Here is a 27,118-nt window from a genome sequence, read left to right as displayed (position 1 = left end):
CCACTACTCCATGCGGAGCAGCGACCCCGAAGTCAGTCCCAACCGAATTTAGTCCCTTAGGAAGCGTGCAGGGCGCTTTGCACTCCAGATCTCTGGAAAAACTGCTCTCGCGAAAGGGGAAAAGATTGCAAAAGGAAAAGGCAGAAAAGTCTGGCAAAACAAAACAAAACAAAACAAAACAAAACAAAACAAAACGGCACCACGGCTTTTCTTCTCCGCCCCCAAGCGGCTGGAGGAAGAGAGAGAGAGGATCAAGGCCAGTGTCTTCTCCCCCGCTCCACGCTGGGCTCTCTCTCTTTCTCGGGCTGACTGGCCAACATGGCCACGCACGTTTTTCTCACGGGACCCCCAGGTAACTCCCCCCCATCCTCTCTCTCTCTCTCTCTCTCCGCCAAGCGAGAACGCCTGAAATAGCGGGCAAGCACACGGCCCGTAGCGGGAGGAGCTGGGAGAGAACGAGAGGCCTTTCTGGGGCCGCCGGGCTTTGCTTCGGCACGCGGCCAGCGACGACCCGTGCAGGAGCAAGTCGGGGTGTGGGTGGAATCCCGGAGTAGAGCCGCCGAGAGAGACACTTGCAGATTGGCTTTCGCAGCGCCTTATTTCCGGCTATGGGTGGGTGGAGAGAGAGAGCGGGGTGTTTCTTCCGAGTTAAAATGTGCATCGGAGGATCAGTTTGTCCCTTTGCACACAGCAGTTTTTGCTCCCGATACGATTGCGAGCCGCGCTGATCAGACCGAGGCGCTTTTGTAGATCAGACCGCGGTGTGACGCCCAATTTATGCCCCACCTCCCCCAACGACGGAAACGCCGTGGAACTTATTTTTGGAGTGAATGAGATTTACATGGTGGGCCCACAGCGCCATTTCTTCTTAGTTACTTACGGATCATTTGTCCCTGGAATAGATTCCTGAAAGCTTTCAGTTGTAAACTATAGAACCAGTCGTCTATACTCTCTCTATATTGATAGGATTATACAGGATGACGGCAGCTTGGCTTGGAGTGGAGATTATATTAATAAAAACAAGCTTTTATTGGGTAGCGTTCATAGGAAGTGGAAATTAAGAGGAAATTCCTTCTTAATTCTCTCTGGAGAAGGACTTGACAGAGATAGCAACAGCAAAATTCTCTGGAAGATTTATTTATTTATTTATTTATTTGATTTGCCAATTGTTTACAAGATAATAAGTATAAATGTATACATAGTTGTGAATACATGAAATGGTTACATATAAGAAAAATAAAAGAATAAGAGAAACAATAGGACAGGGACGGTAGGCACGTTGGTGCGCTTTATGCACGCCCCTACAGACCTCTTAGGAAAGGGGTGAGGTCAATAGTAGACAGTCTAAGGTTAAAGTTTTTGGGGTTTGGGGAAGAAACTACAGAGTCGGGTAGAGTATTCCAGACATTGACCACTCTATTGCTGAAGTCGTATTTCCTGCAATCAAGTTTGGTGCGGTTTACTTTGAGTTTGTATCTATTGTGTGCTCTTGTGTTGTTATGGTTGAAGCTGAAGTATTCATTGACAGGTAGGACATTGCAATGTATGATTTTGTATACCATGCTTAAGTCAGACCGAAGACGGCGTAATTCAAGGTTTTCTAGTTCTAGAATTTCAAGTCTGGTGGCATAAGGTATTCTACAGCGAGTAGAGGAGTGGAGAACTCTTCTTGTGAAATATTTCTGGACTTTCTCAATTGTGCTAATATCAGATACGTAGTGTGGGTTCCAGACTGATGAACTGTATTCGAGTATTGGTCTAGCAAATATTTTGTATGCTCTGGTTAGTAGTGTGATATTACCAGAGAAAAAGCTACGTAGGATTAGGTTAACAACTCTTAATGCCTTTTTGGCTATGTAGTTGCAGTGTGCTCTAGCACTTAGATCATTAGAGGTGAGTATTCCAAGGTCCTTTACAGAGCTTGGGTCATCAACAAGATCTCGACTATTCAGCTTGTATTTTATTTTCTGATTTTTTTGCCAATATGTAAGACAGAGCATTTATTTGTTGAGATTTGAAGTTGCCATTTGTTTGACCATTCGGATACATAGTCAAGATCTTTTTGTAGGGTAGCAGTATTGTCTGTGGTATTGAACAGCTTTACATCATCAGCGAAGAGAACGCAATTGCTCTTAATATGATCACAGAGGTCGTTTATGTAGAGTATGAAGAGAGTTGGTCCTAGAACACTGCCTTGGGGAACACCACTATTGACAGGTACTGGATTTGATAGGACGCTCCCGATTTTGACCATTTGTTGTCTGTTTGACAGGAATGCTTCTATCCAGTTATTCAGTTGTCCAGAGATACCATAGGATTTTATTTTTAGGAGTAGTTTGTCGTGTACCACTGAATCAAAGGCTTTACAGAAGTCTATGTAGATTGCGTCTATTGTTTTGCCCTGGTCGAGTTGTGTCGTCCATATGTTTTTGCAGTGTAAGAGTTGCAGATTACAGGATAGTTTTTCCTGAAACCAAATTGTTTATTGGAGAGTAGGTTATTTGTCTCTAAGTGAAGGATGATGGATTGGTTAATAATTGATTCCATGACTTTACAGGTGACGCAGCATAAGGAGATTGGCCTGTAGTTTTCAACTAGGCTTGGGTCTCCCTTTTTGAAGATGGGGATGACTGTGGCTTGTGACCATAGGTTAGGCAAGGAGCTGGTTCTGAAAGATTTTTCAAAGATTATGCTTAGAGGTTTGGCTATGGCAGTGGATAGCTTTCTTAAGAAGTAGGCACATATTCCATCCGGTCCAATAGATAGAGATGGTTTTAGGTTGCGTATTGCTTTTTCAACATTGTCTTCTGTGAAATCGATATGTATTAGATCATTGTTGTTATCTGTGGTACGGCTAGGAAATATTGGGCATGATCCATTGCTGTTTACAAATACTGAGCCAAGAATGTGTTAAAGATGTTGGCTTTAATGGTGTCGTCGTTGCAGTCTTTACCATCAGGTCCTATCAAGGGAGGGATGGACCTTGAGTCTTTTAGTTTGTTGTTTACAAAATTGTAAAAAGCGCGGGTGGAATTGGTGCTTAGAAGGTTTTCCTCTTGTTTAATGTGATAATTGGTGCATTCGGTCTTTATCTGGTGGCATAGATTTTTGTATTGGTTTTTGAAATTGGCAACGTGACCAGATTTGTTTTTCCGCCAGAGTGATCTCTTTTTGGATTGAAGTTTCCTTATTGATATGGGTAATCTGCTTTTTTGTTTTGTTTTGGGAGTTGTTGTTGGTACATATAGTTTGATGACTCTTTTTGTTTTGTTTCTCTTGCTGGACTTCAGAAATGGATGCATGGAAATGCCTGGCCAAAATGGCAGTGGATTTCTCTTCAGTATACTGTTTCTGTTCAGTATACAGTTCTCTGCTTGCAGAGAGGCTCAAATGTGACAGTGGGTCTCCAGTTTCCAGTATTAACTACACACCCTTCATTGATGCAAAAGAGGAAAGCTCCCGTATGCTCCCGTAATATAGGATCTGCCATCATCATGTGTTTATTTATTCATGTACAAGTCCCTATTTTGAGTAACTTGTAATCTGGAACAGGTATATTTTGACATAGGAATTAAAGTGTTGGACTAGGGCTAAGGAGGCCTGTATTCAAATCCAGCTTCATGAGGAAAATTGGGCTAGCTATTCTTCCCCACCATCCACTTTGCAAGGTTATATATATAATATATCTCCGTGCTTTGAGTTCCTGGGAAAAAGGTAGGATAAAACTCAAAATAGGAAAGGAATAAAGCAGGACATATCTGTGAATAAGCAGGGAAAAGATATGATTAATCCAATTACACATATTTGCTTGGCTCCTATAAATTAGGGGTTTGGCATCTCCAAGGCACATTGTACCTGCAGGGCTTCAAATGTGAACTCTAATGATTCTGCCTATTTTTCCTTGGGAAAATCGGGGTGAGAATGGCATTTGCTGGCAGCAAACACAACTGTTCTCAATACAGTTTTAGAGGAAAAGTGCTTTTCTCTTGAGTTGACAAGTGGGGAGAGAGAGTTAACTCCCATTTCACATTCCTACATGGACAAGTTACTATCTGGAGGCTGGGGTTCTTTTTAAGCCTGCTGCCTGGTATTGTCTGGTATACTCTGGCTGCTAAAGAATCAACTCAAGTTTGGTCTTCTGAGTAGAGTAAGGGATTAAGATAAAGGAACTAGAAGGCTCTTATAATTTCCCTGAAAAAGGAACTGTTTGGAGAGGGATTTAGAGGGAACCAAGAACAAAGCCTATAGCGATAGGAAATAAGTACTAGGGTTTCAGTTCTGACCTGCAAGATGTCAACAAAAAGATACAGAAAACTCCAGTTCTTCGCTGCAATCAACCTGTCATCTGGAGTTTTGCAGAGCAGATCTGGTAGTCCTAATTACTACCAGCTACAGAAAATTAGTGGAGGCATTCGAGAGACTTGAGAGTTATTTTGAGAAGAGAAAGCCAGTTGGATCTTCTACTCTTATGACTGCATGATTTGTATGATATATCTGATCCCCCTTTCTCTGATAAATTACTCACCTCCATGGCCTGAAATAAATCGGAATAACTGAGTGATATTGTCTCTTTCTAGTTGGTGACTTTAACTTCCTTTCCCAATTCTTTGTTTTTTTGCCAGAGAAATTGTGGTGACATAAGTCCCTGCTGTTTTTCATACACATATACACAGATAGTAAGCCTGGGTGGGGAAGTAAAAACCAAACTAACTCCAGAGAAGGGATGTTTGTAGAGACCCAATTTTTGTAGTGTTTCTGTTTCAAATAGGGGAAAGATTAATTAACTATCCCAATAAGCTGTTTGGACAATAGTTCAAAGATCTTAAGGACTATAATCAACCCTCTTAAAATTAATCAGGTATTCCAGTTTTCCTGTTCACATGACATATTGCCCCCACCCCAACAAATTTAACTCTGTTATGTGAATGGGGTGCACATTTTTTGGCATTAGGAGAGGAAAAGATTTACAGTATGAATGACCACACTGAATTAGCCAGGTAAAAACAAAGATTCAAATAGTCCTAAAATAATATTTGCTTTGTTTTATATAAATACTATTGAAAGTGAGGCTTAAGATGCTTTTTGCTGTAGGAATTGGAAAAACAACATTGATTCGGAAAGCTGCTGAAATTTTGAAATCATCTGGTATCCCCATTGATGGATTTTACACAGAGGAAGTGAGAGAACGTGGCCAGAGAACAGGTTTTGATGTTGTCACTCTGAATGGAAGAAGAGGAATTTTATCTAGAGTTGGGTAATGAACTTTTAAAATATATTTTCTGGCACTTTAAAAAAAAAAAAAAACAGAACCCTCAGTGGAACGCTTATGTAATGTCATTATAGTTCACAAACATGAAGAGCAGAAATTTCTGAAATGGCAGGTAAGATTTTCGAATTATCATGTAGTGACCATTATGCTAATATCTAAGTTGGTCTTAACTTATGGATGAAAAATTAGCCCATAACTGAATACTGTGTAACTTTTGTGATATGTAGGAGAGATATATTTAGCACCACCCCAAAATAATGTGCAGGGCTAATGACTGAAGAAATTAGCCAAATAGTCTCAATTAAAAATTATGTGTTTAGAACATTTTAGAGAACAGTAGGCAGTCTCCATTCTGCTCTATCATCTCAAGGCCATTATCTCTCTGAATACCATTTGCTCCTTCAAACAGCATTTTGTGGCTCTGTTTTTATATTTTATTACATAGATTGGGATGTTAGCAGCCATCTGGATCATTTAAGAAAGGTGAGGAAACATTAGAAGGAGAAGAGGCATGGCAACCAGATTGGAGGCTCTAATACTAACAAAATTAAAACCATACATGTAAATATATCCCACATTGTTTTATTGTCTATTTTTCCCCTGAAGATCATTACTGTTTTTGAAACATATACGGCTTTTGATTTGCTCATAGTTTTGATTCTCTATAGTTGGTCAGATAAATATTTGGCTGTGTGTATTTTCTTTATATAGCTCTGGTCATTCAGCAGCAAGGCATGAATATCGCGTTGGCCAATATGTTGTAGATCTAGCTTCATTTGAACAGTTGGCTCTTCCTTTGTTGAGAAACGTAAGTTACATAGTAGAACTGTATGTTTTCTTGAATAATGTATACGTTTTCATGAAAATGCATAGGCTGTATTTTATGAGGCTTTAAATTTGCACGTGAAAAGTGGTCTCTCAAAATAGCGTGATCATGCTTATTCTTGGAGGTTTTCATTTCACACATTTGTGAATGTTTATTCACTGACAGAAGAACTTTGTGATCAGGAATATAAGGGCTTGTACATGAACATGTTCATTTCCTTGAATCTCTCACGGTAACGCAAGAGACATAACAAGATCAAGTAAGATACATTACAAAAAACATGTGCCAGTATGGCCCTTGGTTAGCCTTTAGCAGCTGATATTTCCAATGCAGGTTTACAAATATTGAGGCAAATAGTACTCCAGTTATATAGTTTACTGTCTTGTCATAGATAAATACTTTAAATGTAGCTCAGACTACTTCCAAATTATTTGAACCTCAAATATGAACACCTCTTGATAATATCTAAGTATTTGAGTCCAGCTTGATAGCAACACTTTGATAATTTTGGCTGTTTTTGAAAAGCAAAACAGCATTGGTTTTGGTTCATATTTTGGAAACACTTTAAGTTCTACAGAAGTGACCTAAATGGAGAAGTTGAAAAAAGTCCCAGAAAGCAGCAGTGACAGACTTCTTCTTTCTTGTTGCAAAGAAAAACACAAGGTTATGTTCATGAAGTCCCAGAATGGGTCAGGGGGGGGGAGGTTTTTTTTTTTTTTTTTTGTGAAAAAACACGTCTCAGAATGAGGTAGATTTTTCTTAAAGTGTCAGCTCTTCAAGGCAGGTCAGTTCAAGAAAGAGACACCACAGGAACTACTGCAACTCTGTTGTTGTAGGGAAAAACAACAGAATTATGAAAGCTTGGTAACATTTCCCTCTGCTTATGCCAGAATCAAAGCCAGATTACTTTGTGCCTTTTTCTCATGCTTCCTCCTTTTTCAGGACTATGCTGTAGTTCACATTCTCTTTTCTTATCTTTTAACGGTTGTGGTAACAGTTCTTGTACTCCTTCATTAACTTTAGCTTTACATATAAAGAGGGATATATATAGAGAGAGGGTGAGGGGACAATTCAGCAAGGCATAAAACCAATTGATTTTCCATTAGCTTTTCCACTGAGCCGAAGGGAGAATCCAGGATGGATGGGTAGTCTCTAGTCTCCTAGCTCTGCAGACCAAGTTGAAAAACCGAGGACACCCCCCCGGTAACGGTCCCCAGTTCTTCACTTGGTCTCAGCGTGTTCAGACCACCCTTTAAGGGCTCTGAATAGTTAGGATTGTAGAAGAATATTCACCCCTGGATTAAGCTTTTTTTCGCAGAGAGGCTTAGATCAGGTTTGACAGCTAGCCGGCTTGCCGGTTTAGCACTTTCATTTTTTCGCGCCTTTTTTCTGGTTCGCTTTTTTTTGCTTGTTATTTTAATTTCTTGACTTTCCTTGCTGGTGGACTGGTTTTTGTTTTGTTTTCTGCCAAAACTTGAGTGGAGGTGACCCTGAGAGCCCGTGTGGCCCGGACTGGGGCGGGAGTCAGCGTCTTATTTAACTCGCCTCCTCCCAATCCACTTTCCCTTGCCTGGGACGAGCCGCAGCTGCCGCTAAGTGCTTCTGTCCCTTTTCGGCGGCAGCAGCCATTTATTTAGTTTGGGGACAATCTTGCAGTTCGTCTCCAGGATTGTCCCTTGGGGGGGGGGTTCTGGCCATCGGGATTAAATCCTGACCCCCCATCCAGTCCCCAGAGCACCGTGGCAGCTGCGAGATGCTTGAGTCTGCCTGATAATTGCGGTGCAGCCAGCGCCAGGCTCGCAAGCCTCTGACCTGTCAGGGCTTGCTGCAATTCAAAGAGGCAGCCGTTTTTTCAACTTTTTTTTCCTTGACTCGGCTTTTGAATTGCAGAGCTGGGCTGAGCTCACCACTTTGGGTCGCACTAGCCTCCTGAAGTGGTGGACAGCTACTGTGGCTGTAGCTGACAGCTTAGGCTGAATATTTTTTATTTTATTTTATTTTATTTTTACTTCTTTCTCCCTTTCTCTACCCCTGTCAAGTGACAGTTATTTTTGGCGGGCTCAAAGATGGCCACCAAGGGAGCTGATCAAGAATTGTCAGTTCCTCAGCAGGGTAGAGAGAAGGCTGTAAAGGGATCTCCTAAACCCAGGTCTGCTGGTCTGGAGGCAGCAGCTAGGATTAGAGCCAGGGCTCTAGCCCCTAAGAGATCCTCTAGGGCTGAGTAGACAGACCAGGCGTAGACAAAAAGGCATAGACAAACAGTTTCACAAGGCAGTGAGAGATTCCAGGATGGCTGAATACAGAGCCACCCCTCAAACTTTGCCTCCTGAAGATGACAGGCAGCCAGACCAACTGGCAGATAGGCAGTATATGACTGCCTAGTCTCCTGGGGACTCAAGTACCCACGATTTGCAGGGTAACCTCCAAATCAGGGCTGAGACCTCTCACAATTTTGAACTAGAAGACCTTTGCGGTCCCTTCCAATCCTATGATTCTCTGTGGTTTTTAAAAAAAATAATAGACACTTACAGAAATAGGAACCTGTGATCTCCAGATGTTGAAGAACAGCCCCTCCAAAAATTCCTTACCAATGTGCATAATAAGTAGAACTGCAGGAAATGTGGTTATGTGACACACAGGCCACTCTTACCCGACCTTAGTCACAGAGCCAAGGGTAAATTTTGAATATAGAACTTGGTCATTACACTGCCCTTTTATTGGGCTGATGGCCTTTCAAAACGTACGACTGTAGTGTAAAATGTTTTTGTGAGAAACTGTTATCTTGAATTATTTTTTTTCTCTTAGAGGTCAGAGTAGATAACCTGATGTTTTGTCCTGCCGCTCTCATTGAAAACTTTCTTTTGCCCTGCTGCCTTTGAGCTGGAGCCCAAGGATCAGGAGGCATCAGATAATGTATCCCTCATATCAATTGTGATTTAGGTCATGTAAAAATATTTTGCATTTTCCCCTAAGTGTTTTTATACCATCCGTATTTTTCTCATAGACTGATTTTGACAGCAGTTCAGTGAAAAAGGTATGCATTATTGATGAGGTTGGTAAAATGGAGCTCTTCAGCCAGACATTTATTCAAGCTGTCCAACAAATTTTGAATGGATCCGGGACTGTGATACTTGGAACAATCCCAGTGCCTAAAGGGAAGCCTTTGAGACTTGTGGAAGAGATCAGAAATAGAAAAGAGGTGAAAGTCTTCAGTGTAAGTCACAGACAGATCCACTGAGAAGGTCTGTTTTTATTGGCATGCAATGGTCTGACATCTTATTTAACATCTATTTGGAACAGTTCCCTTTGAAAAAACAGGTGCTCGCTTCTACTGGAAATAAAGTTTATTCTGTGGTGGATTTCTTTTAACTCTCATGCTTGGGCTTCAGCTGCAACCATCCTCAGATATGAAGTTTAAAGTTCACCTCCCCTTTACCTAGATTAGAACATATAAAGCAGTCAAAATATTTATATTAAATGGCTGCAAATAGATTCATTCATTGAGCTTATATACCATTCCATTTTCAAAAGTCTAAACACAACTTTCTCTGAGATGCTTCTAAATGTGGTACTGTAAAATGTGACTTCAGAAATTTCCCAGATAAACAGCAATAGTCAAGGGACTTTCCTAATATTATGACAAGCTCAGGAGAGGGAAAACAAATACGTTATAGAGAATATGGAGACATTTTAGCAAAAAAAAAAAAAAATAGTAAGCATTTCATTATCACTAACACTCTTGCCAGTAGTTGTGCTACAGCCTAATGTTAATAATGGGTTTCATTTATGAATATATCATGGTGTTTTATATTTGTTATTTGCAATATTAATACTATTAACTCAAACAATTATCACAGTAGTGGTATTCTACCGGTTCGGCCCGAATCAGCTGAACCAGTAGTAAAAAATGCTACTGTTTGGCTGAACTGGTAGTAAAAAAACAGCTACTGGTTTGGCTGAACCAATATTTCTTTTTTTCCCCCTCCTGATGATCAGCTGTTCCGACGATCAGCTGTTCCGGGATGCCCCTCTCTGTCTTACTGCTTCGCCCAGGAGGCAAAAAGGGGCACATGGGGGGGTGGGTGCAAAAAAAAAGCCATGCCCACTCAATCACATGGACACACCCACCTAGGCACTCCCACCTAGCCACACCCACAGAACCGGTAGTAAAAATATTTGCATACCACCTCTGAGTTACCATATGGTTAGATTCCAAATATCTGGAAAATGCAAAACACAACTTCAGTGGCCATTCCAGTGACTAACAAATCAAGTTGTCTTGCCCCACATTTATCTGAATGGAATCTGAGGTAAAGGTAGTGAATTTAATATTTAGTAACATTGCTTATTCTGGTGAACTTTTAACTAAGTTCCGCAGGTAATGAATTATTGACAAAGCTTGCCTATGACTCCATGTGTGCCCTGGAGAATCTCTTTGCCGCCTGCACCACTGGAGTGCTGGTTATTGAAACCACCTCTATTGGAGGAAAAGATAAAAGTGTCATGAATAGGCCTGCCTGTGCTTTGAAAATGTGTTCAAAAGACATGGCTTGGGCTGAACAGGATCACAGGGCCTCCCTGCTGTTCTTTAATTACACTTTTTATTCCCCAGGCTCAAGTCTTCAGTTGAGTATTTAACTTTATTTTCATAGTGATACCTCTGTTCAGGATCATGCAGAAGGGTGCTGGGACCTTGCTTTTCAAGGTGCTTACTACAAATCCTTTTTTGAAATAGCCCTAGTAAAGAATATACTTTTTTAACCTCTTTTTTTCAAAAAATTTCCCAAGGAAATGGGGGTGGGAGAAATGCTATTGGGAGCCAGCACCAGGCCTTAGGAGTTGAAGTTTTTAGGTTTTGATGGCATATTTTAAGTTTTAAGGGGCGTGCATAAGTGCACCATCGTGCCTACCGTCCCTGTCCTATTGTCCCCAATTATTCGTACCTATTTCCTGTATTCTTACTCATATTTATACTTATATCTATTACCTTGTAAGCGATTGACAAATCAAATAAATAAATAAATGTTCTATTTTATAACTTGTTATCTTATTCGGTGCGGTGAGTTGTGAGCCATTTTCACTCTTGGTCAACTTAAGTCAGTCTCATGTTTCTTTGTTTCTAGCTCCTAAAACAAAATGTCACATTCTTTTAAATGAAATCTCATCAAACCAGAGGTACCAGACATAAAATCAATGCAGGAAAATGACCAAGATGTTCTTGATTCATTTAGGCCAATTTATTTTGATACAAGCTTCAAGGACTATAGATTTATAGTCCCGTTTCTTTTTTTCCCACCTCATTCCTTCTCTTTTTCAGATACCCCACAAAAACAACGCCCTGAGTGAGTCCACAGGCTGATTCTGTTGCCCATCCTGATTCCATTTCCTCCCCCATTTGTCTAATTTAACTCCTAATTTAACTCCAGCATTCTTGGAATACTGGAACGTATTACTTTCAGTGTAAATATCTGGGCTACAAATTGTTTCACACTTTGGAAATATTTTGGGGGGGCACAGGTTCTTTTCAGAGCCCCGCGTTTATACTAAAACCATGACATCCAGTACATAAATCTTGTATACTTTTGTTGTTTTAGTGATATGCAATCTATTTCTCTGAATGTCTATGTATGTTTACATCTGCAGTACTGTGCACAACCTACTTAATCTGCATGGGTTCTTTATCAGTTGAAAGCAAATAATTTTAGGGGGGAAAAAGTCAGAATCCAAAGGACTGTTCCTTCCTAATGTGGTAATAAAGGAATTCTTTGTACATTATAATTAAAAACAATAACTATCTGATAATTGGACAATTCTTCATTTGTTCTTGTTATAATTAGGGACTACTTTAATGCAGTGCATTTTGGCTACTTCGAATAAATGAAAACTGATATTAACCCATATTTTAAGTGTATTCTTCTTCTTTTTTTAAATTTTAGATTACGAGAGAGAATCGAGATGACATTTTGCAAGAAGTTGTGACAGCTGTGCAGAACTGCCTAAAATGAGATGTTTGACTTTGCATCCCATCTTCTGCTGATTATAGTTTGACATTATTTTCATTAATATCTACAACTTAATTAACTTGGAATAGCCTGGTGTTGGTGTTTCTTGTTTCACATGTGTTTTCGGAAGTTGATTTCCGAATCAGAATTAATAGGAAAATAAATGCACAATACACAAACACAGCTACACATTCACCACCACAATGATTAGCTTCATCATAATACTGAGAATCCGGTCTTTAAATTGATACCTTTTTTAACTGATGTTAATACTGAAAATGTTTGAACAATATGCTGTGGTTCAGTCTGATCAGATATTTTTTTCACTTATAGCACTACATTATAGAAGGTGGACTTTCCCATGATGTAAAGACTTGCCAAAGTCTTAACTTCTATTCTTCCACTCTCTTTCCCTCACCCAGGGTCTTATGCAGTATATACCCATTATGCATTGAACATTTTTTCAGGATTACTATAAGTTAAAAAAGGGGTAGGCATGGAAAACTAGAAAAAGGGAGATTTCTCAAATGCCAATGAATTTTCTTTAATTTACAAAACTGAGCTCTTTTAGAAATTTGTCAAGGGCATAGCTAAAGCATTTTGATTACTAGTTATTAGCTTTTACACAGTTTAAAAAACACTTTTCACCGGTGTTTAGGGATCTCAGGAATCAATCATGTTAGATTAGAGAGTTGCCTCTGAAAATAAAGTTAAAGATGACTAGAAGACTGGAAACAAGATGCTTACATGTATCTATCTAGTGTTATTTTGGGGTTATTTTTTTTAAAAAAAATGATTTTATGATGTTGGTGAAATCAGATTTTCCAAAATCCCTTTATCCCTTCATTTGTTTGTTCATTCATTCAGCTCTTAACTTCTAAACATTTATCAAATATTTCCTAGCTATTTATTTTTTCATGGAACGTATTTCTCTTGTGAATAAATTTTTATTTCTCTAATTCAGCTTGACATTTGATGCACCAAGTTAAATTGTTGTTGTGTTCAGTAACATGTAACATTGTTTTAATTTCGTTTGCACCTTTTTTTTGTTAATAAAGAAGTTATAAATTACTGTGACACAACATGCATCCCACAAGACCTCTGAATGGTGTTCAGGCAAATTGTTTACCATTTAATCAGTTTAGCATATCATGAAAGCTAAATTCCCAGCCAGGTGCACATGTTTTCATACGTTGCAATGTTTTTTTTGGCGCCAGCAAAAAAATGTAAAGATACTCAGCCGCTTTTCTTTTGGAATGTGAAATGTAACATATGTTCAATTAAAGCATTCTTTAGTCAAAGGAATGTAGAATCGCACATTGTTTTCAAAGCTATTTATTTAGATAGCAGATGTAGTTAGTCTACGATAACAAAAATCCATTAGGTGAATTTTTTTTTCTTCCATGAGGCTACAGCTGAGATCCCTAAACCTTTTTGAACTCTGAATATTTGGAAATGTGTGAACTTCTGTTCACACCACTACAAATATCTATGGTGGGGAGCTGCATAGTTACAAAAGGCTAGTAGCTTGGCAAAGAAACGTATACTATACTAAAGTGTTAATCTATTTGATGCCACCAAGCCCAACCTTTCATTTCACTGACAGATGTCTGGAGAAGCTTTAATAAAGATGGATAGAAAAGTTAAATTCCCAGGCTTGCTCTATCATCTCCATCTCTCTCTGTCTCTGTCTCTCTCCCTTTTCATATATGTGCACGCATATGCACACACATCATCCGTCCATCGATCCATCCATCCATTCTATAAGCAACATAGAGAACATATGTGAAATGGTTGCTCCCTTTTCAGTCTCAAACGTATCAGGTAGGAACATCTCAACTGTCCTACAATTTAAAAAAAAAATACTCTGGACCCCATATGGAGAGAAGGAAGAGATAGAGCTATTGCCTGACTTTCTGGCCAACCAAGTAAATGTAAAAGATTTTCTTCAGGAAAATGCCTAGATGTACTACCGGTAGTAGAAACTATCTTTCTGCAATTATTATGGAGCTTTTGCCTGTCAATACTAGAGTTTCTAAGTTCTTATATCTTAAAAGAAGTGTCAGAAAGTCTTGAGTTTATTCTCCTTCATCCTCTTATATAAGGTGGAGAATGTTCATACTCACTGCAAGTGACCACTTGTCATAAAAATATCTTATAGGGCAATGACTTGTTTCTGTTGAGCCTCCTTCCTTGCTACTGGTTCAGTAAGCTATTTTCTGCAGTGCAGCTGTTTCATGTAGCATTCAGAGGCCATTTAAAGATGATACCATCATCCCAAAAAACATGCCTCTCAGACATAAGAAATAGAGAAACAATAATTGAAATGCCCACACTGTCATATGGCGAGATCTAATAAACAGAATTAGCTTAATAGGTTATTGATCTGAATTTGAGAAGGATCAAAAACTTCGTTATGCAAGAAATACAGCCGTGGAGCGGGTATCTTGTATGACTGGTCTCCAGCCCCTGTGATCTATCTGCAAGGTTTGTAATTACTAATATTATACCTATTAATTATAATGGAATATTTTATATTTGGCTTCTTATATAATTCAAGAATCATCAAGAAAGAACCAATGCATAATTCAAGATCAAAAGTGTCCAAAAGAAAAGTGTCTGCTCAAATTGTATTGGGTCTATGCTGAAGATAAATTACAGAGCTCTCCAATTCATGGTAAAATAGTTGTTTTCAAATGAATTGAAAAGAACAATTCCAAAATAAAAGATTAGGGCTTGCGCAAACCACTCAATGGCACTGGTCTGCTACACGTGAACACACTTCTTGATCTAAAGATGAGGCTTGCCAATATTCCAGTCCATATTATGTAAATTATGAGAATAGGTTAAGGACTATATTATATCCTCATGCTTAGCATGAAAAGTGAAAAAAGCTGAGTTCACATCCAATTTCCTAGAGACAATGGACTTAACAAACAGCAACAACAGCAATAAATTTGATACAGTTCCTGGCTATATATTTATTTCCATAAAAAGCTTCTAAAGCAAAAATTTCCCCCATTTCCTTTCTGGATATTTAAACATTTCTTTTAGGTTCCAAATTTTAATGAGAGGTTATGGGGAATAATTATCCATTTTCGAGTCTCAGTCCACCTGAAGTTTTAAAACAATCAGATTTTCTGTCTCCTTTTCTGTACATGACCCAACATGGCTTTCTAACTTGCAGAGATGTATATTGATGGTGTGGCAAGGGAAGCCACCTTTCCATGGCCAAACATGTAAGAGTTAGCATGTGTCAGGCCCCCAAATGAACATGCAGTGTTTCTTTCAAACCGAGTTCTTTTTCCAAACCCTATAAGCAGAATCTTCCCAAAGTGAAGCACTCTGCTATCTCTATCTATCATATACTCAGAACTATTGTGGAGAGGCTGCGTTCACCTTCTTTTCTCTCCCACACAATATATCTGAACTGACCTGTCTCTGTAACCTTCTTCCTTGTGGGAATCCAGTCTACTATATTCCATCACAGCCTGTCTGGCAAGCCCTACTTAAATTCCTAACAAGTGTTATTACTCTGAGTACAAGAAGTCTTTGTTTAAGTGGCTACTCTGTTGCTAAACTACATAGTTGTTAAGTGAGGCATCACATGACCATGACCTCAATCCCACAGTGGTCATTAAGCAAGTCACCCCGATCGCTAATCAAGACATCATATGACTGGGCCTTGCAATTTTACTGCCAGCTTACTCTGCTTATTGGGTGCTGGCTGTGAAGCATGCAAATGGTGATTATAACAACAGCACTTAGATTTATATACCACTTCACAGTGTTTTACAGTTCTCTCTAAGTGGTTTACAGCATATTGCCTCCAACAATCTGGGTCTTCATTTTACCAACCTTGGAAGGATGGAAAGCTGAGTCAACCTTGAGCCGGTCAAGATCGAACTGCTGGCAATCAGCAGAATTAGCCTGCAATACTGCATTCTAATCACTGCACCACCACAGCTCTTTATGGTCATTATATGGCCATGGGCACTGTAATACACTGTGGGGCGCATAAATGCCTCCAGGTTGCGAAGCACCTGAATCCCTTTTAAATGTAACTTTATTACATTTCAAAAACAAGTAAAAAATAAGACAAGCAAAAAGAAAAAATAAATAAAAGGGAAGAAAAGGCATTTAAATCTTGGTCACATGACATGAGGATACTGTGATGGTCATAAATGCAAGGACTGGCCATAAATATTTTTTCCAATGCTGTTTTAAACGTTAAGCAAGGACTACCTGTAATCTGAACATTTAGCAAAGCCCAAAACATTTGGCAAAAGAACTTAAAATGCTATTTCATACGCTGAAAAATCAATTGTGTTATAATATAGCCCTTTTCTATTGCTTCTGTACCCTTGGTTTTGGACCTATGAATTATTGCATGTTCCAGACATCCCCCACTGCAGGTTTTTTTCAACATTTTACAACCAATCTTTTCATTCTCCCCCTTTCGTGTATGATTTGTTGGTGTACATACCTAAAAAATGATTTGGAATAGACCTTGTTACAGCACAAGCATTTGGCACTACTTTTTCAATAAACTTAATCTTTTTTCCTGGCTCCTATATAAATCTAGAACAAAAGTGGTGGCTGCTTTAAGAATTAGTTTAATTTTAAGGTGCCTCAAAGCAGGTACAACTTTTTTTCAGATTGATTAGGTGCCATCAAGTCATTTTCGACTCTTAGCAATCTCATACATAAAATTTTCTCCATAAACGTTTTTCAAACTCACAAAGTCTGCTTTAATGAACAAGATGGAAGTACTGCATTAATGTGGACCATTTGGAGTCTTTTCAAATCATTTTCAAAGCATACATAGACCTGGTGGAGACATCCACATATTTAGCATCAGTTTATAATGGTATTTAAATGCATTACAATGCTACTTTCCAATTTTTGGCTGTGTATTTTAGCAGAATGTGTAGTTCTTATCAGTTTCATACAGCTTAAAGCATTCTGCAGAATGTGGTGGTTCCTGACATAAAATATACATCGAACTTAATGAAAGAGGGGTATAGATTAACAGCACAGCAAATCTCTGCATTCAGAGGTTTCTAAATTTGGGTTCTGGAACCTCAAGTTAACACTTTTCTGTTAGCTAGGCTAAAATAGGTTTTTGCAGGTCATAAAGGTCTCAGTGAGTCAAATGTGTGGTAAAGTAGCCTTGTCTTAAATGACTAAACAAATGGCATAGAAAGTCTCCCCTTGACACAGCCTGATTGATTGTATTAATATTCCAGCACAATCTGGTGACTCTCAGCAGCTCGCCCGATAAAATATCTAAACATTATGACTGATTTCTCCAAGTCAAAACTGCGCTAGAGAATAAGATGTGTGCTAAAATTATTCATTTATTTATTCCATTTCTATAGCTGCTCTTAGCAAAGTGAATCTGGGTGTCGAAAATGATAAAATTAGCTAGAAAACAAATTTGCATGTCTCTCTGTGTTTGTGTCTATATAAGCTAAGAAAAATCAAGTTATAAATGTAACTAAGAAATGGAGTCCTCACCACACTTGGGCTCAGGTCTGGGGATGTGATTAGATCTTCAAGGCCTTATGAAAGGCCAAGAAGACTGGGGGCTCTAGAGGGAGAAAACACCTCCTAGTCCCCACTAGCCAGCATTCCTTGGCTAATAGGAACTGTAGCATGCCCAACCATTTGAGCCAGATTGGACAGGTAGAGACAACTGAGAAAAGACAGTCTCTTAGATAACTCAGTTTCATGACATGAAGGGCTTGTACTGTGCACCTTGAATTGCATCCATAAGCACACTGATGCAGCTGAAGTAGTAGTATAGTTACTACTTCTGATACCGTTTACTATCTGTGCAGCTGCATTCTGCACCAGGTCAAGTTTCCGAGTGCTCTTCAAAGGCAGCTTCGGTTAGAACACATTGCAGTAATCCAAACGAGAGCATGAGGGCGCGAGTGACCGTGACCAAAGCTTCCCAGGAATGGGCACAACTGGCACACAACCCAAAAATGTGCAAAGGCCCCCTAGCCACAGCTGCCACTGATCTTCTAGCAGGAGCTGTGAACTCAAGAGGACCTCCAAATTGTTTAACCGGTTTGTCTGGGACAGTTCCACCCCATCCAGGAAAAACATCATTGGAAAGCTCAAGTACCCAAAGTCTCCATTTTGCCAGGATTGGGTCAAAGCCCATTACATTCTATCCAGGCCCCTACAGGGACAAGACATCCAGAGACTGGGATGGAGCTAAAAAGCTAGGTATTATCAGCATACTGATGGTATCTCACACCTAACCATCAGTGGCTTTGTGTTAAATGAGAGAAAGTGGCCTTGTGTTAAATGAGAGAAGAGAAAGAACCAAGCGCTGAGTTATCCCACAAAATAGGGCTCTTCCCTCCATCAACATCTATTGGAACCAACCCAAGAGGAAGAAGAAGTACCAGCACAACATAGGGCCACCCACCCTTGGCCCTCCAAGCTGGTTCAGAAGGATACCATGATTGATGGTATTGAAGGCCAATGACAGATGAAGAAGAGCAAAGATGAATGCATTAACCCCCTTAACATTTTTGCCAGAGGTCATTCAAGAGCACAAACAATTCTGTTTCGGCCCTATAACCTGGTCTGAACCCTGACTGAACTGTTTCATCCATGCAACCACTCTCTCAAAGAAAAATGGCTTCCAAGCTGACTCTCCACAGTCTTCCCCAGAAGTAGAAGGATGGAAATAGGACAAAAATTGTCCTGATTAGTTAGACCGCCCCTTGAAAAGGGGGCACACCAACCACTTACTTCAAGGAAAAATTAACCACCACCCTTATCCAATCACATGGCCTCTTCCAGGCAACCTTGACCAGCCAATGGGGCATGGATCTAAAACAGAAGCATCTGAATTAGCAGTTTCAAGAGCCCTGTCCACTTCTTCAAGCCAGATCAAACTCCAGACTCAGTGACCTTCTGGGTGAATCCCAGTCTTTCCCCCTTCCAAGGAGGGATCGGGTCATTGAAACAGGCCTTTGGGCAACTATCTATGGATACAATAAACGTGGAGAGGAAAAAAATACCTTTCACCACCCTTGCTGCCATAAAATAGTTGGTGTTTGATCATTATCACTTCTTGTTCTTCAGTGGCATTCTAGGCATCTCTTCAGCCTCTTCAGTTTCCTTAATTCTTATATCATGTATAGTTCCAGGAACTATGGGTGCAGAGAAGTCGCTTAAGCGTGATCCAGTCCAAACTCACAACTGCTCTCCTATTCCAAGTGGTCACCAAGTCTTAAGCCAGTAGGTGTAGCAGATCTTCCAGAGCAGGGGTCTCCAACTTTGGCAACTTTAACACTTGTGGACTTCAACTCCCAGAATTCCTCAGCCAGCAAAGCTCCAGAGGAAACCCAAACTCCTTCTGAAACCCAGATAAGTCCATCAGTCTTCTGGGGTGGCTGATCTAATAGGCTCATTGTCTCTGAGGAGTGGGGTAGTACCAGGGAATTGAAGGGTGATCACAGAGTGATCTGACCATGATGGTAGAGAAACCAGTATCTCTTCCAATTCCAGAGCACGCTGCCACTGCTCTGACAAAAAAAAAAAAAAAAAAGGTCAGGCAAATTACCCCACTTATGCATTGTCTAGTGATCTTTAATGCCAATCTGGCCATGGAGTCAAGACTTAGGCAAGGAGGTTGCTACTCATCAGAGACTGAACAAGAGTCCCAACTAACCCTTCTTAATGCCTAAATTAAAACATAGGGTCTCACATCTGGCAATCTGTAGCATCCCAAGTATGTTAGATGATCGTTGCCAACCCACCAGTTCTACTCTGGGGACCTGGCTGGTGCCACATCTGCAGCCCAGCTGGGCATATCTTAGACAGAGGATCACCTCCCCATCCCTCCTGTCCCAGCCAGATCTCAGTAATGCACATATTATAAATTATTCTCATAATACAGAGGCAGATCTTAAATGTGTCTGGAACTTGTAGCAAAAAGCAGTAATATGGAGAAATACTTCTGATGTTCATAGATAGCAGTTGAAATATGTTCCTGTTTTCATTACTGCTTTCTATTGACTAAGAACAGCACACATGTTTCCATACAAAGCAAGCAGTTGTTGACCAATTTAAGAACACTTAATTTGTTTGTATAGAATCATCAGTTAGCTTAATAGCACAAGCATTGTGAAAATATCATGCACTAGCATAACGGAACGATAATTGATCTACTCACCAGAAGGAAAATAAGACTAGTGGTGGAATAAGTTTAGACCCTTAACTTCAAAATTACAATGTGCACATTGATAACTTGACACCATTAATGATGGATAGGAATGTCATTCCTGGATTCCTGGTGCTCAAGACAAACACAGATACTGTAACATTGAAAGGCTAATGGTAAGAAATCTCTTAAAATAATTGCAGCATATGCTGTTAGCAAAACTGTTACCAAAATAATGGTACCAAGGCTGTTCTCTTGTCAATATTTCAAGAATTGACCGCAATATTATTATTTTTTGTGAACAAATTTTATTAATTTTTTTTAAAACATACACAAACAAACAAAACATAGGATGTAGTAACATAAAATATCTTTTTCTAAAAAAACACAGAATATCTTATTTAAAAACAAGATAATTCCAAATTATCACATTTCTATACAAACACAATTTAATATATATATTTATCTTATCTGTTCAACTTCATATCCTTTCCCAACTTCTCTTTACTGCTCCCTTTCCTTCTGTTTAATTGTATTTCTTTTGCCTTAGATTATATATATTAGTTCTCTTCTAACATCCTTTCAAACATAAACAAACATTACACAAAACATAAATACATAAAACTTCTTTTTGGAAAGCGGCTTACCCAGCGTTAGATCTTTTGTACAGACATAAATCAAATTCGTGCTCACATAATATACTATTTCATATCTTATTTAACATTCTATATTTTCTATATATTTTCTCTCTCCTATTCATTCTTTTAATTCTATTTTATTTATTTCCTCTCAATTTAAATAATTATACTTGCATCTTTTGTCCGTTTTCTTTCAATCATCTATTTTTCCTTTCTTTCTAATACAATATTTCTCCTGTAACCACTGGTTGAAGTATGACAACTTTTTATCTTTCCCTAAATTTTACACTTAAAATAATACATACTTTCCATACTGATTCTGCTTCGTACATTCTAAGTACTACATTTCAAAATAATAAAACAAGCCAATAATATTAAATTTAATAAGTAATAGTAAAGCCAAGAAAAAAGGAATATTGAATTTATAATATAATAAGAGCAATATTTCATAGTAAATTAAACTCTATTATCAAATCTTAAACATTTTCATAGCTTCCCTTTAATGCATTATTAATTCATATAATATTTTAATTTTCTAATTCAATTTCAAATACTAATATCTACCATACAATCTTATGTACTTTTGCAGAATCATTTTTATAAAATTATATCTTACCCCTTATCTCTGAAAAAAACCTGTTCTCTTTTCTGTTACTTTCTGACATCATATCGATTTTTCATCTTATTTTTCTTTTTCTTGGTTGCTTTTTTAAGTCCTGAATTCACCATTTCTTTACCCCCCTTATGCTTTTCTTCCTCCACTAAGAGTATTTGTCCATTAAAGATGGCTTCTTCTTCTTGATCCCAGCCTTCCTGTCGCTGTTGTATTTCTTGATAGGTAGAAATCGCCATTTCTAAAAAGTAGAAAATAGATCCAGAAGAGCCCATGCCTTCCTGTTCCTCTTCTTTCAATTTTTGAAATTCCATTTGTAATTCTTCAAAAGATAATGCCATTTTCCCCCTTTTTTGAAACAACCCAAATATCTTTAATCTTTCAAGAAATAGTTCACAAAGATCCCAAAGTCACAAAGCAAACCAAATCAAAACAGTTTCATTTAGCACTTTCTTTCTATATTTTCTCTTCCTAGGGTAGAATTCAAATACACAGTTCCAAAGTAATCTTCTAGAAGTCGTAATACCTTTTATTTCTGATCTTGTAAACTCAAAGCAATCTCCTTCAGTACAATCTTAAAATAAATCTTTACCTCTTCCCTTCCACTTATAGCAAATAAAAAGAATTTTAAGTTTTTAGTTCCAATGTCCAGAAATCCTTTATGCCCTTGGCTTTAAATTTCAAGTTTACCTTCTATGCCCAAGCAGGTTTTCCAGATTTCCAACTGCTGTTTCTGTGGGAAGGGAGAGTAAAAGAAAGTAACTTTCCCTTTCAGCTTTTTTTTCGCCGCTTTTACGATCTTCCTTGGGAGACAATGTATCCTTCGAATGATTTAATTTCCAGGGTATTTAAAATTTTCTTCTAGTCCCGGTTCAGCCAAAACTTTCGCCTTCATCTGCTTCCTCCTGCACAAATCTTACCCGGCTGCAGGCTTCTTTGTGGCGGCCATTGCTGACCGCCGCTCCACCGCCTTGGGAAAAAGGGGTTTTGCCGGCTGAGGAGGGGGTTTGCGATACCCCAAACCCAAATCCGATCCCCTCTCTCTTCGGCTGCCTCTACGGCAGCCCTATCCTCCAGATCCATCTGGATTGGAGGAACCTCGGCAGCGAGCGCAGCAGGAATCGCAGAGGATCGCAAATTCCTGCCGCCGCCAAGCCTTGCAAAACCGGAAGCCTCAAGAATTGACCGCAATATTTGATGTGTGAGTTGGTCTATATAAATGTGTATGTATGGCTTAAAAAAGAGTTTTGCAGAAGTTCTATATTGTTTTCATAAGTCTAGAGAGCAGTAAGATTACCAAAGTATCTGAACATCTCAAGTTTTATACATAAAAAGCTAATGGAATGGAATGGAATTGAATTTGAATTTAGGAGGAAAGAGTTGAATCCTAGCTCTTTAGGCTAAACCTGCTCATGGCAAAAGGACTTGAGAAAATATTCAGTGGATTTTATTTTCTTCAGCTGCAAATAGTCCAGTGAAGTACCTTAGATAGTAGTGATTTGCAACATTATTCAGAAACATTTAATCTCAGTGGAGATTAAAGGATCCCCCTCCCTCATAACTGCTTTTCCAAATGCTGCAGCTATCTTTTTTTAATGGCAAACATGTACAGCTGACTTTCTGCACAACTTTCAAGGGAGACATCCAACTGTGTATGGATTTCGTGATCTGTCATTTTATTCCATTTAGCACTTTGCTTCTTTAAATGCTTTCTCAGACAGCTTGTACTGTACTTCACTAAAGAGTTGCAAATGGTTCTGTAATTCATCAAAATTGAAGCTTAGGCATCCATTCATTGAAATCCCATTTCACAGGCTGCTTTCATTTATTCATGCTGTTGCCACAATTTATCTTTCCAAGATGCCTCTTTACTTCAGATTTCAAAATTCCACATATTCATTTGGGTAAGACTAAGAACATGCCAGTGTAAAAGCTAAATCACCCTCAAGTCAAGTTTTGTTTCCAGAGACTACATGGACACTTCCACTTTTTTTTACTAACAATATAGAGTGATGTGCCTAGCATTATTACGTTGTTTTACTTATACTGGGATTTCTTGATAATCTCCAAGTGCTGACAAGTCTGACTGAATAACTTTTTAAAGATCAGCCAAGGTTGGCTAGAGACTGCCTGCAATTAGGCAAATAACAACTAGACTTTAGAGGTGGGGGCGGGATATTATCTGCATCAGAAAACTAATAACTAATGTAAACTGCATGATACACTGCAAAAACATATGGACTACACAACTCGATCAGGGCAAAGCAATAGACGCAATCTACATAGACTTCTGTAAAGCCTTTGATTCAGTGGTACACAACAAACTACTCCTAAAACTAAAATCTTATGGTATCTCTGGACACCTGCATAACTGGATAGAAGCATTCCTGTCAAACAGACAACAAATGGTCAAAATTGGGAGCGTCCTATCAAATTCTGTCAACAGTGGTGTCCCCCAAGGCAGTGTTCTAGGACCAACTCTCTTCATACTCTACACAAATGACCTCTGTGATCATATCAAGAGCAACTGCGTTCTCTTTGCTGATGATGTAAAGCTATTCAACACCACAGACAATACTGCTACCCTTCGAAAAGACCTTGACTATGTATCAGAATGGTCAAACAAATGGCAACTTCAAATCTCAACAAATAAATGTTCTGTCCTACATATTGGCAAAAAAAATCAGAAAATAAAATACAGGCTGAATAGTCAAGACCTTGTTGATGATCCAAACTCTGTCAAGGATCTTGAAGCACTCATCTGAAATGACCTAAGTGCTAGACCCCACTGTAACTACATAGCCAAAAAGGCGTTAAGAGTTGTTAACCTAATTTTACGTAGCTTTTTCTCTGCTAATATTGCACAAATAACTAGAGCATACAAAACATTTGCTAGACCAATACATGAATACAGCTCATCAGTCTGGAACCCACATTATGTATCTGATATTAACACAGTTGAGAAAGTCCAGAAATATTTCACAAGAAGAATTCTCCACTCCTCTACTCGTTGCAGAATACCTTATGCCACCAGACTCGAAATTCTAGACCTAGAAAACCTAGAACTACCCACCTTCGGTCCAATCTAAGTATAGTATATAAAATCATACATTGCAATGTCCTACCTGTCAATGAATACTTCAACCAACCATAACAATACAAGAGCAAACAATAGATACAAACTCAAAGTTAATCACACCAAACTTGATTGCAAGAAATACGACTTCAGCAACAGAGTGGTCAATGTCTGGAATACTCTACCTGACTCTGTGGTTTCTTCCCCAAACCCCAAAAACTTTAACCTTAGACTGTCTACTATTGACCTCACCCCTTTCCTAAGAGGTCTGTAGGGGGCATGCATAAGCGTACCAACGTGCCTACCGTCCCTGTCCTATTGTTTCTTTTATATTTTTTATTTTTCTTATATGTATCCATGTATTCATAACTATGTTTTTACTTATACCTATTATCTTGTAAGCAATTGACAAATAAAAATAAATAAAATAAATCAGCCTAGGTTGGCTAGAGAGTGCCTGCAACTAGGCAAATACAGCTAGATTTTGGGGGGAGGGGTGGGCTATTATATGCATCAGAAAACTAATAACTTATGTAAACTGCATGAAGCCGCTGTTCCTTCAATCAAAGTTCATTAAATAAACTGCAAATAGCTGGATGGACATAATTTGCTAAGGCCAAAGCAAATAATATTATGGCCTTGTGTAATTTTTATAAACCGGCCAATAATTACCTTTGATTTTGGCCATTTCTGGAAGCGGTTAAATTTGGAACTTTTTCCAGGTGGAATGACCTCTGACGTTTGACTTTTCTGCTCTTTAAACATTTCAGATTTTGTATGATTTTAACAGGACAGTGGATGTTGTTATGATTTTTATATTCTTGTAAGGCTACCAAAAGTCCTATGGGATTGCAACAAAGTATAAATAGAATAATTAAGGATTCCTTCATGGAGTTGCACTTTTTTAAAAAAGCTTACTCTAGTTGCTGTTTTAATGATAGACAAAGAGGTACTGTGTTTGCATGATGCCAAAATTACTTCTTCCAAATCATTTTTGAACTATGAACAGACCTAATAAATAGTGGTATGAAAGAGTTTATCCATTTCCTCAAGTGACAAGTTGATGAACCTGTCTCAAGAGGTTTTGTCAGTCTGGACATTAACACCATGTATATTTCCAAAGGGGCTGCAGCCAACTGTGAGGTGACAAATTGTTGTTAGCTGGTTTGTTGTGAATCCAATCAAGGAGGAAGCCAATAATTATTTTCTCTCTTGAGCATTACAGCATTAACTTGAGTGATGACTTTATTATATCCAGTAAGATTCATCTTGCACCTTTTATGCGCATGCTTTATGAAGGTATCTGTCTATGCTCATGTTCAACATGCACAATCACTTTGTATGCCATGGGGCAAGAGGTATTTAGGGCTGTCATATGTAGTTCAACTCAAGCAGATCACAATTGAGTAAAGTTTGACAAAATGTCCCTGATTCCTGGAATCTGATTGGCTCTTGAAACCTCCAGGTATTGGCCATATAATTTGATCTCCACTTCTGAAGAAAGGTACACACTCAGTTAGGCTCAGCAAATCTAAGCAGAAAAACCTTGGGAGCCTTCAAGGCCATGATTATCTGCTCAGTCAGGGATTCCATTAGGCCACGGAATGGCCAGAATACCAAACTTCATCCAATGGCTCAGAACAAAGTACATACAAGAGCAAACAATTAGACATTCCTGGTCAAATTGTACGTTCCAATGAATCCCTAAGTGAAATAGAAGCTGACACAACCTCTACATGGGACAAAGGTAAACAGATATTTCTGCAATTCTGAATGAATATTTATATGTGCAGTTGACAGATTCAGAATAAGAAAAGATTAAACATGGCAGGTGCAGAAGTTTAAACACACTTTCAGTCAGCATTCTGCAAATCCTCCTTTGACAGAAACAACAGCTTCCAAATGTTTCATATACTTTCTCTTACTCTTTCAGTTCTTGTTTTTGGATTTCCCCCCCTTTCTTCCTTACATAATGTTTTGGGCTCAGAAATGTTCTTAACTCTACTCGCACGCACTTTAGGTTTAAGATCTTCCTTGATTTTCAATAATCTTTCAGTCTGGGACCTGGGAAGTTCATTCCAAAACCCTTAGTTCCTATCCCAAAGGTGCCTCTTGAAAAAACACTTTGGGACAACCATGACCTGGATGACTGAGAATCTCCTATTTCCTATATTTCATAGTTCATATGGAAGTATAGTTCATATAATTGCTGAAATATTCAAACTCTTTTCAACTTTGATTTCTTCGTTAATTGTGGAACATCAGCATGTCAGATATGTTGATATTTAGTTGAACCTATTTTTTTTTAGATTGTGGCCATACAATTCAGTTTTTTTATTTCTTTCATTGTTCCATAGTATTTAGTTCCTAATCACCTGAAGCTTCTAAAAGTTTTCTTGTGGTTGTTTTAGATCAGGGGTGTCAAACTCAGGGCTCACCGGCTGGATGCATCACATGTTGGCCACACCCACCCCTGGTTTAACAAAGGAGGGGAAGTTGTGAT

The 27,118-nt window shown here is 38.7% G+C and overlaps 1 protein-coding gene across 3 annotated transcripts; it reads left to right on the top strand.

Annotated features, from left to right (window-relative positions):
- Positions 1-217: 217 nt before the first annotated feature.
- NTPCR (nucleoside-triphosphatase, cancer-related) lies at positions 218-13,056 on the top strand. Of its 3 annotated transcripts, none has more exons than XM_026669442.2 (5): positions 218-352; positions 5,092-5,254; positions 5,981-6,077; positions 9,100-9,309; positions 12,032-13,056. In XM_026669442.2, the coding sequence occupies exons 1-5, from the start codon at positions 319-321 to the stop codon at positions 12,098-12,100; spliced, it is 573 nt and encodes a 190-aa protein (XP_026525227.1). In that variant the 5' UTR covers positions 218-318; the 3' UTR covers positions 12,101-13,056. The 3 variants fall into 3 exon arrangements, with proteins under 3 accessions (XP_026525227.1, XP_087824042.1, XP_026525228.1); XM_087967916.1 differs by having other exon boundaries at positions 9,100-9,337; XM_026669443.2 differs by lacking the exon at positions 9,100-9,309 and having other exon boundaries at positions 228-352.
- Positions 13,057-27,118: the final 14,062 nt, after the last annotated feature.

This window comes from Notechis scutatus, chromosome 1 (assembly GCF_049901735.1).
Source record: "Notechis scutatus isolate UNSWTSFEM ecotype Mainland chromosome 1, rNotScu1.2, whole genome shotgun sequence".
NCBI lineage: Eukaryota > Metazoa > Chordata > Lepidosauria > Squamata > Elapidae > Notechis > Notechis scutatus.
Note: the sequence above shows the minus strand (reverse complement) of the source record. Positions and strands in the feature narration are given on the sequence as shown.